Source organism: Malaya genurostris, chromosome 2 (genome assembly GCF_030247185.1).
Source record: "Malaya genurostris strain Urasoe2022 chromosome 2, Malgen_1.1, whole genome shotgun sequence".
NCBI lineage: Eukaryota > Metazoa > Arthropoda > Insecta > Diptera > Culicidae > Malaya > Malaya genurostris.
In genome coordinates, this window is record NC_080571.1 from 309829818 (window position 1) to 309841692 (window position 11875).

The 11875-nt window shown below is 40.4% G+C and overlaps 1 protein-coding gene across 1 annotated transcript in view; it reads left to right on the forward strand.

Moving 5' to 3' along the window:
• The window catches only part of LOC131431080 (protein Wnt-1), a 28538-nt gene extending 16942 nt beyond the window's left edge, over nt 1–11596 (forward strand). The window contains exons 3-5 of the mRNA XM_058596556.1: nt 6857–7155; nt 8607–8911; nt 8993–11596. Coding sequence (XP_058452539.1) covers nt 6857–7155; nt 8607–8911; nt 8993–9299 — 911 coding nt within the window. The 3' untranslated portion in view covers nt 9300–11596. The remainder of the gene's footprint in view (nt 1–6856; nt 7156–8606; nt 8912–8992) is intronic.
• The last annotated feature ends 279 nt before the right edge of the window (nt 11597–11875 follow it).

The window sequence follows — 11875 nt, forward strand, 5'->3', positions numbered from 1 at the left end:
CGGTCCGGATGACGATGGTGATGATGACAGTTTTATATTTATAATACCGCAATAAAAATTTCTCATATTGGTGCCTCCTGCCTTTATTTTTGGGACATCTTCGGTGTGTTGGGTTGATTGCTTTTTTGCACCCCACCGCAGTCTCACACCGACCGCTGGGAAGGCTGGAAGTTGTCTAGGCATCGTCCCGGTTCGATCGTACCCCGAAGAATATACCCGAAAGCAGATGACTACAGGAACGCTATTATAGCGTATCGATACATATTAATAAACGATTTTATATGGGCAATAAATCAGGAAATGGTGAGTCTGTTGTTTGGTCTGGTTTTTGGGACCCGTTGCGTTGGCTGGTTGGTGAAATTCCAGACTGTAAAGCATGAGCTGGACAAGTTCTGGGGCCACCGGTTGGTTGATGAGTTCGACTTGGCGAAATTTACAGCATGAGCCGCTCAAATTATTTCATCTGGATTAAAAAATTGCATGTTTTTTTACTGTTTACTGTGGATTTTTTCGGAATAAATATTGACTAATAATATTTTCATTATGATTACAGGAAAAAAGTTATAAATTTTACAGATGACCTAATTCCACTTACGATGAAATTCAATTAATATTTCATTCGTTATGACTTTATGGCACATTTGGATGATTTTCACACTCCGACAGTAATTTGAACTTGGATGGCAAGTGAAACTGTTTGGATTTATATGTATTAATTATCTGTTTAGAAAATAGGTGATTTAGTTTGTGATATAATGATTTTCGGTTGAAGATTTTTTGTTTCATAAAATTTCATGTCATGTAGTTTTCTAATTTCACAATTTAATATACTTTGGAATGTAAACTTGCGTTAACTGTAGCGTTCCGTAATATGCATCTTTTAAGATATGAAATCACAAAATTTTTCCGAACTCTAAAAATTTATACACAGAAAAAAATATGACTTCAATGGGTGTTCTAATTCTACATACGAAACTGTCTATAAAAACTTAACTGGATTTAACAAGAATGACATTGATCTGATGAAAATGAAGGAATATTCCATTCGTGATTATTTTATGACACATTTTATCGAAATTGGCAGGATTCGCAAGAAAGCGTATGAATAGTTTTCCGGCCAATCAAACACTCTTAGCAAAATTCATATAAATTTACCTCTCTATAGACGCACACAAAAGGAGCGTCGCAATTCACTTGAATTTACAATGCACTTGAATTTACAATTCACGGCATGTGAAATCGAATCATCATTAACTTCAAAGCTACACTGTGAAAATATCTGAAACTTAAATGTAACAGAATGTGACAGAGATGCTCGTATCTGTTTGATAAACAACTGATACATACACAGAAAAAATTACGAATTTTACATGTGACATAAATCTACAAACGATATAATTCATAACTACTTAATTTTTCAAATGACGCAATATTCCACGGGCACAGAATTTTACACGTTCCGAGTGTAATTTGCACTCGGCTACCAATTACCGCTGTATGGATTTATATGTATCAATTATTCAGCCAGCAGATATGTGCTTCTGTGGTTCAGTCGATTAAACGATGTGCTTTGTGATCTAATGTTTCTCGGTTCAAGTCCCGCTGTTGCTATTGATCTTTTGTTTTTTATTTCATTCGAGATCAAGATATGTAGTTTTCAAATTCAAATTGTGTTTACATGTTGTTGAACATAAATTTTTGTGAAATACGACGCTCCATTTATGTGCATCTTATAAGATGTAAAATCACAAGATTTTCTCAAACTGTTTTTACTCGGAGCTTGTAAAATTCTGTTCGAATTTAATATTGCGTCAATGTATAAGTTAAGTGTGGTTGTGAATTGTATCGTTTGTAGAATTCTGTCTGTGTATAATTTTCCATTGCATGAAACATAAAATTCCGAATTAATGTTTATGAATATCAAGCTTGCTTTCAATTAATTTTCTTTGCAACATTGACTTTAAAGTAGATAAAACGCATTTTTCAGTCTACCATTTCTCGCTATGACTGATTGAGTTTTACACGCATCTCACGTAATTTTCACTTGCCTTTTTCGCACGGTTAGCTACTGCGAAAGGGCCAAGTGAATTTATATGCACAGTTTGCCTGTCAAGCTAATATGTTTCTGTAGCTCGATCGATCTAAGGACGCCCTTTGTGATCTAATGTTTGTCTGTTCAGCTCCCAGTCCGTTACCAATATTTTTATATCATATTTCATGCATTTTCTAGCCATAGAGAATTATATAATTCCGTTATATATGATAGATGCTTTTTGTTACCGTTGACCGTGACCGTTGAACAGTGTAGATTAGCTGAAGTGGCATCAAAGCAGACACAACATTTATGTTTACTTATTAATATATGTAATGTTCTGTCATTACCGTAGGCTTAAATTTACGTCAAGTGTAAGTTACATTTCTTTTTCTAAGGTTGATGTCAGAGTGAAAGCGTCAACAAAACAAACCTGTCAGAGTGAATGCGATGCGAAAACAGTACATCGCATTGAATCGCTTCGCTTCGGTCCGCGTTCCGCGTTCACTCTGACATCAACCTAAGAGTGAGTATGTAATGCAATGGTTCATTTGATTAACTGACGTACTTTGTGATTTAAGGATTCTCGGTTCAAATCTCTGTCGATTTTCTATTTAAAAATTTCATTGAATTGCAACCCATTATATTCTCAAATCACACCATTTAACGTGTTCCTAAAAGTAAATTTGTCTTTGGAATGGATTATAACGGAATTCCTAAGCTGGCCATTTTAGTAAAGCGAGGATCTGTATTGGACATTATTTTTCTCCATTCAATCTAATGCCGTTTTTGAGACATGCTAAAACTTACCAGTTTGATTGATGCCAGTTAATAATTTAGTTTCAACGTTGTTGCACTGAAATTCCAGTCAGTTTCGAACCTGATTCCTTTATAGGGTTTGCTCACACTCCTGTTATTAAGTGCGAATCCTACACAGTTCCGTGAAAAGTGTTTGTTTGGGCAAACTACCTAGGGGCAGTTTCAGTTTTTTCAACCGAAAACGACATAATATAAATATGACGAATGACTTTTGTCACAGCTGATTCAATGGAATTTTACAGGTTTCTATCGAATTGAGTAGATTTTTCGTATATGACCAGATGTTATAGAAAGTAAAAGTCGTGGTTAGCAAATACCACAACAAGAGTAAAAATTTCGAAATCAATTTGACAGGATTTCGCAGCTCAATAACGAGATCACCTTATTCTCGACGTGTCGTTTGCATTTACGATTGCCCTTTCATAGATTTGAAACCATAAACTCTTCTCGGAAAATCCATCCCGTGCTTCCTGCGGGAATCCTCCTCGGACCAACGTCACAGCACTCGTTCAGTACGAATTAGTACTCATTTTCAGTCCGATTTCACGCCTACAGTGCTAGAAACATTCGCCTCCGTGTGAGCAAACTGCTCGCATATTAGACCGAAGATGATCCTCAATTATAAATTCCCGTAGGCCGTAGACAACAATCAATCATCATAAACTTCCCGCACCGGTAGGGAAACATAGGGATAACCTGCCCCGGTACGATATCCTGTAGGGTTTGGTTGCCGCTTGTTCTTCGTCTGTATTCGCATTTCGGCTAGTGAACGATCCCGAGTCAAGTGCATTGACCAGGCAGCCAGATCTGACAACTATCCCATGGGAGCACTGAGAAAAGGACACATCTGGATGTGTTCAAGGAAGTCACGTTAACCACTTGGTAGCACTCGTTCGGTTCAATTGAGTTGTCAAATTTTACGCTCAATATATCAATCATACAGTTTGGAAGTTGAGCGGCAGCCAACAGCGGCACTAAGCATTCTCCTGGAAGGTCCGAAGGCCGTCTGGGGTTGGCCCTCCTGGGAGCGACAATAAAGCAGTTTTTCTCTACCCAATTATGACGTTTATTTGTCATTCAATTTAAGCAGTGAGATCGATCGGTTGAAGGTTATTTGTCAATCGCCTGAAGGTTGTTAGTGTTGGTTATCCTATGCGGTCGAGCTATTATCGACTCCATAAAACAATTATGAGTGGCGGTGTTCCAAAACAAGCCGCAAAAGTCGTTATCTTGCCGTGCACGCCTTGGTTTCGAGGCTGATAATGTGCTTTTATCGAACGGTCGGGTAGGAATTCCAAATATCCGTTATGAATTGAAATCAGAGCACTTCGTCAAACATTTGTGGAATGTTTCAACCTGAGGCGTAGAACTGGAAAACGCTGGAACAAATTTGACAATTCATTTGTCATGTTGGAGTTCAAATTCTGTGGATGCGTGAATCGTCATCCTTCATTAATCTCCGACTAATATCGGACCGACCGAGTTGATTGACCATTGACAGCTGCTACGATTGCTCCGAGGTTGAACCTTATGATCACCATCATCGTGGAATGATCGCTCGGAACGCAGACTCAGAAGTAGCCAGCGGATTAATCTTTATTGATGTCATTTGTCACTGTTCTATCCTACAGAGATCTCCTTCCGAAACAACGCGAGAAAGTGATACAACTTTTGATTGATCTCTTATTAATTGATTTATTAGGATTCGTCATTCCAATCCGGCTCGGACGTTGGGTCGGGTATTTATTTATTTTGAGCATCAGTTAAATGATCGCTCCAAGTAAGTCGTCCCATTCCCCTTGTTCGGAGGGGGTCAGGGCTCAGCTCGGGGCAATCGATCGCGATCATACTCGACGATGATGAATATATTATTGGATTAAATCTTTCCTTCCTCATTCTCCGTCGGTCTTTAATCTCTTGATTTCAACAGTGATTCAACCAGATTTCTTGTTTTTTTTCGTTTGGGTTCAACCTTCGGGACGTAATTGATACCTTCTCGTGATACCCCTCGAAATACGCGGGCAATCCGGGAGGGAGTGTGTCTGAAAAAATGTTAATCCCGTAACCCGTTGACGAATACATTTACTCCCTGACAGTTGGAGACGGCGAGGTAGGCATCATTTCGCGAGTTCACACGCCATCAGATCGGTTTGCTGTCATCCAGCTTGACGGTTTTGTCCTACTTCGATAGTGATCTCGGTCCGGCACAAGCGAGCGCGTATTTCTCGTGAAACCAGACCGGGCAGCAGGCTGTGCGCGGTTAACGTGAAAGTATGAATGAACAAACATTCCGCGTTTGTCGAGCTGTTTTGTCATCGTCGGATATGTTCTGCAACGACTACAACCGGAGCATATATCCCGGGAGGGAAGCAAAACTAAATCTCAACAAAACGCCAAAATATTTGTGATCGCGTCGATTGTGTGATCAGTTCACCCTAATGGTCTAAAAAAGTACAACAAAATGAACAAAAAAAATAATAAAAAAAAACGCGCACTTTTGATTTGTTTTTGCCCGAGCAAAGATAATTACCGGTTTTCACGAGCGTCCATCAGGGCGAACAATAGCACCGCCGCGATGATTCGTATTTTCGGGTGGAAAGGAAATCCGGTTGTTCCCCACCTCGGTCTCCCGGCAAATGTGCTCTCGATCTTGCTTATTTTCGTTAAATAACAATTAGTTTAATGGGTAAATTGAGCAATGGGCGTAACGATATTCGTTTTGTTTTCTTTCATTTCGGAAATTCGTCCGCACTGTTTTGTTGTCGCTGTTGTTCTGCGTTGAAACTCATCTCAATCTCAGATTCTTTTGATCCTTGAAAGAAGAGAAAAAAAGTGACATCATAAAAGACAGCAATGATCACAGGAAAATTGCTGTGATTACTAGGATAATACGGCAACGGCTATATTCTCGGGACTTTCGGGACGGTAGGACCGGACTGCAGGGAATGCATTCATTTGCATTTGAGCGTTACAAATTGCAATTTCGTACTAAAAGCGTGGAAGTACAGTGGAACAAGAAAACCGAATAGAAATTGCTCAATTTGTTTGCCTATCCTTCGCACGGGACTCGATTCCAGTTCTCGCTCGGCTTACTACCGTCGACAGATGAACATCCAGCCCACAGGGATCCAGGAAATAATTGACAAATCCATTCTGTTTGATTGCGTTTGCGAGTACAGAAACTGCTGTGCTGCTACTTGGGTGGGATTTTAAAGAGCTCATTTGTGCAAGCCAGCATTGCCGGGATGCTGAGATGCGTGGTGGTTGATAGTTTGTTGATTTGGATTCACTGAGTTTGACCGTATGTTGGGGCAAGTTGGTATTAGGTTGATTGTATATCTCACTAAATTTTGATCCCATAACATCCTCAATCGATTATGGACAAAGTCAATAGGCAAGCATTGAAATAGTATAGATATAACTCTAGTTTATTCACTTCATTTTTTTAAACAAAAATTCAACCCATAGCATGCACTACTAATCGGAATCAAAGATGATGATGGTTATCATCAACAACAACAACAACAGAATTTCAACATGGATCTGGTTGAGTCCCTCTCCGCTCTTTGACTGCTAAGCTGCTTCTGGGTATGCTTTGTGATGCTGGGTCCACCAAAAGATCAGCTTCGCATCAGCTAAGCCAAATCTATTTACCTGACCTCCGAAGTTTCGGGTTCCTGCGTGCCCCCGGAGCAGGCCTCTCAATCTCTCTTGAGTTTTGATCTTTCGAGAGCCTCTTCTGGGCTAGGTCAGCCAGGCGAAGATGACGACTTGAACTCACAACAACAACAACTACAACCGAAACACAAAAAAAATGCTGAAAGACCAAAATTCTCGTTAGACCCGGTTGAACGACTTAGGCATGATTAGACCGACCATAAGTAGGATTACAAAACGATTTAATTTATTTTAATCGTCTTTTTTTTCGTGTGCGTGTGGATTTATCTATGATACTGATGGATTTTTTTACGTTCGTTTTCCTTTCGTTCCTGTTCTTTTTTCTAGGATGTCGAGAGACGGCGTTCATCTATGCGATCACCAGTGCTGCCGTGACGCACAGCATTGCCCGGGCCTGCAGTGAAGGATCTATCGAATCGTGTACTTGCGACTATTCCCATCAGAGCCGGGCACCTCAGGCGAACAGTCTGGGAACGGTAGCCGGTGTTCGGGACTGGGAATGGGGTGGCTGCAGTGACAACATCGGATTTGGGTTCAAATTCTCCCGGGAGTTTGTGGATACCGGCGAACGAGGTCGGACGCTGCGCGAGAAGATGAACTTGCATAACAACGAAGCTGGACGAGCGGTAAGTGTGGTTACCTGCATTTTTTTTCTAGCAAAGGGTTTTTTTTTACTTGGTTGGGAGAAAGCCGTGAAGGAACGAACTTGATTCGAGTGGCACTCAAAAAACAATCACAATAAAACCACGGGAAATTAGTGAAGTTTGACAGTGCGCGAGGACAAGTAGCGCCGCATTGAGTTGAAATTAACGTAAGCTCCTCAGGGAATAGAGTTTCCTGGTACCACACAAGTTGCTCCAAAAGTCGTGGAGCGATTTACGAAAGCTCATTTGTGCACAACGGCAGCGAAGAGAAATCAAATAAATAAAATTTATTTATGACCGGCTCTTTTTGGCTGCTTCCAAACTGCTGCCGTTGATGGAGACTTTGATTTCGCAAGCCCATTTCGCCATACTTTTTAAATTTCATTAACAAATGTTTTAATCCCCTTCTCTGCGGGCTCGCGTGAGCCACGAAGGTGCGCCCGTCGACTTCACTGGTGGCGGTACGGTCCGTAGGGTACTGCTTAATGTTTCTCGCTCGCGTTTTGCCTCGGCTCGGTGGGACCCACCCCGAGACACACGAAAAGCTGCAGCTAAACATATTTTAAACTCGCTGACAGCTGATAAAAGGCCTAATGAAATCATTTATGAATTTTATTAATTTGTGGTGATTGTAATTAAGTGACATATTAGTCCTGCCGATGAGGTTCCGAATCCAAGCGACACACCGACCGCGTCCATGCCGTCCCGGGCCAAAGGATTAGTGTGAAGTGGTTTCGATTTCTTTTCCTCTCTTAATGGTTCTCCGGGTTTTTCAGCGACCTCTCGGGAACGGTCGTTAAAGTGTGGGATTCTGGTGGAAAAAAAAATGAATTGAAACGTCGATTATAAGAGCTGAGCTGGAAGAATGCAAAATTCTGCCAATGATGATATTTAATTGATTTTTATAGGATTTTATTTGAACTGAAAAAGGAAATAAATGGTTGTTTAATGTGGTCATAAAACTGCGATTTGTTGTGAAGTTTGATTGCACGAAAAGCGAGGGTTTGGCCGATCGTGGCATCACTCCCCGGAGGAAATGAACTTGTAAACTGCATTCCAAGGGTTGTAAATTACCGAAGAAGAGTTCATCATGGCTTCGGAATGGAGGCCCCATGCTGTTTCGTTGATCTGCTTTGAGCATGATTGCCGAGTGGAAAGCCGTTGCGCAATTTTTGACGTACAAATTAGTGCGATTTTTCCACTTTTAGCTAACAATCATATTAGTGTATATCAGTCTTCAAGTGTTGAGTAACTTTCCAGTTAGCAAATCCCGAACAATTGTTCCTTCACTGGTATCAATGTCTGCCCCTTCTGATTTGCCGGCTCAGCCCTCTAACCAACAACACGATTAAGATCATCGCAATCGTAAATTATCTACCGACGATTTATGATATCAATTCTTTCTTCTCTTTCCCGCTCGTCCGCTTCTGCAGCACGTTCAGTCCGAGATGCGACAGGAATGCAAGTGCCACGGGATGTCCGGCTCGTGTACCGTCAAGACCTGCTGGATGCGATTGCCCAGCTTTCGAGTGGTGGGCGATCTGCTGAAAGATCGATTCGATGGCGCCTCCCGGGTAATGGTTTCCAACAGTTTGCGGTCAACCGTGAACGAAGCTACCCTATCGAACCGGGCCAACCCGAACGGCCTGAAGGGACCCAATCAGCTGGGATCCAGTTCGAATAGTGTTTCGAGCAATTCGATCCACGCCAGAAGCCATCAGCAGAAGAAAATCAATCGGTAAGTTGCTCTAGCAAAAGCCAGGATCTTCATAGTTTTCTAATATCTCGTTTTTTCCCCCTTACATTCTTGTCTCTACAGATACAACTTCCAGCTGAAACCGCACAATCCGGACCACAAGCCGCCAGGTTCCAAGGACTTGGTTTACCTGGAACCATCTCCCGGGTTCTGCGAACGGAATCCCAGATTGGGCATCCAGGGAACGCACGGTCGCCAGTGCAACGATACATCGATCGGAGTTGACGGTTGTGACCTGATGTGCTGTGGCCGAGGCTACCGGACGCAGGAGGTCATCGTGGTGGAACGGTGTGCCTGTACGTTCCATTGGTGCTGCGAGGTAAAGTGTAAGCTATGTCGGACCAAGAAGATTATTCACACATGCTTGTGAGGTGCAGGGCAAATCGAGTCAAGTCATAAAGGATCGTTCGCTTATGTTTCTCCCGCGTCTATGTCTTCGGACCGTTTTTTTTTTGTTGCGTTGATCGCTGAATCATAATCTCGTAGTGAAGTTTGAAGCCGGAGGAGAATGGAAGAGAGAGAGAGAGAGAGAGAGGGAGCGCACGTACAAAAAGCTCGCGCGACAGTCTCACTGTCCAGCAGTCAGTCAGAGTGGACATCCGCAATGTGGGAACCGAAGTTGGGTCATAAGAGGAAGAAAAAAAACGAGAACATCGCCTTATCTTAAATATTCGACTTTTGTTTTAAGTTATAATGGATGACATTTTGTGACTCTCCTCGCAAGAGCGTTTTTTAATCTGGTGGAATTTCAACTCCTTTAGGAGTAGCAGAAAAAGTTTAAGATAAAAACTGCGGCGAGATTTTGATCCCAGGGCTCAGCCGAAGGGGGTGTGCGCGAATTGACGGTACGGAAAATTGTAAATTTTTCAACTTTTTATAAATATTATTTAATTAACTGAATTGACGACCAAAAAATATTATATATTTTTGCTTGGAAACTTTTCTCTTTAGTTATTTTTGTGCCCGAGAGTGAAAAATAATGTTAAGAAGAAGAACCTTCCCTTGCTTGTACCCTTCCCACAGCTTCTCCTGTCGAGGAGATGTGTGCGTTGTCTTTTGCGTGTATCATATAAGTATTTATTGACCTATGTGGAAAGCAACAAATGCAAGAACCAGCAAAAACTGTTTCAGTATTAAATGTTTTATTTAATCCTTGATAAACTATAGTATTATGAATCTTAGACAAACCTGAACAGTGACCTAGTTCTGTAAGCTAAAACGAGATCCCAGTTATTTAGTGTTTGCATAAACAAAATGTTTATTTAGGTAGGTTGTATAGAGAGACTATCAAGTTTTAATTAGTTGTACATGTAATTTTTGCGTAATTGTAATCACCCTAGTTTGTAGATGAACAACGATTTAGAACTGACTAACCAATAAACAAAAGACTGATAGAAATTAAACAATTTTGCCTAAAAACGAGGGAACGATAGCTTTGTTTTTCGAAATTTGCAGCTGTTTCTGTAGGAAGCTCAGTGCAGGCACTAAATTGCAGAAAAAATGATTTTTTTGTGATCACTAACGATTCGTTTGATTTCGCTGAATACGGATCAAACACCGATGCTATAACATTCGATCAACTACCGGAATGACTAGTTTGAAGCCGATCAATATTTAAAAAGTTCCAGCAATGCTCATGCTCATGCACTGTGTTTGAATGATTCGATCAATTTTTCTGAGTTAAGTTACAATTTTCTATCTCATTCGCACAATTAAAAACTAAATCGAATCGAAGTAGTTGGCTTCATCTATTGACAGCTAAGATTGAACCGTCCTTCAGGTAGATCCGAACACCATCCCTGGATCTAGGGCGGTGGTCAAGTGCTCGATTCGATCGGCCTAACTCGAAAGCTAAGCTTGAATTATTCCATCACAATTAAACAAAGCTTGAGATTGTTCTAGAGGTTTTTAAAGTTTGATCCGCATAAAATCAATCGGACCGGATAGTTCTAAAACATAGATTTCCATCAAGTGTTTAATCTCTAATTCAAAGGGATCAAGCGTTGTTTCTTGATCTACATGCCCCCGTGTATAATTCAATCAAAATCAACAACTAGTTAATTACCTATCTCGAGTTTTTGCTTTCATTTAACGCTAACTGGAGAGCAGCCAGTCATGTAAATATAGTCATTAGAAGAAAAGTGTAAAAAGTGAACAGTTTTCAATATATGTTCCAACTACTGCTTATTTAAAAATATTGTAGTAACTTATTAACAAACTCCTGTTTCGCTGTACCTTTAATCTAGAACCGCATCGATAAGTTCAGGGTTTACTTGTGCCCATAGTTACGTAAGATGTTAGAAAGTAGGACTACTATTATTGATTTGTGTACATAGCAAAACCGCTCTTGTAGTAGGACAGGTGATAATTGTTTTAAACGACTTACTTTTAACACACAACAATGTCTAACAATTAATAGCTATATTTGTGTGGCACCTTAATTGATAGGACACTGCTCCACTCACTGCTGTATTCTGAGTGAACAGTATTCGTATAAGAAATAGGCTCCCTACGTAGTTATACTAAATGGATGTTTGTCTCCCTAATAACGCTATCTGTTTGTGAGGATTGTGAAGATGAATGAATGTTACGGTGCAACGATGGTTTCGCATTTAATTACGTTTACTAAATGTTGGATTAAAACGACGAAAATTTATAAAATAAAGATGTGGAATTTTCATGACAATCAGAAATTGTTATTGTTGAAAAATGATCCGAAATTATCCATGTATAAGTTTATTTTTTTCAAATTGACTCTCCCAAAATAGCCAGATTTAAAGTCCACTCATTGTCATGTTATTTTGCATAGTTTTCCTGTCTTATGGTGTGATTCACAATACGTCTATGGTAAGATTTAACGGGTTTTCAATAAAAAATGAGAATTTTTTCTGTCATTTAGTAGAACAAATAAAATCGGAATAGAGGGCTCTGATTTGTTTTTATTAG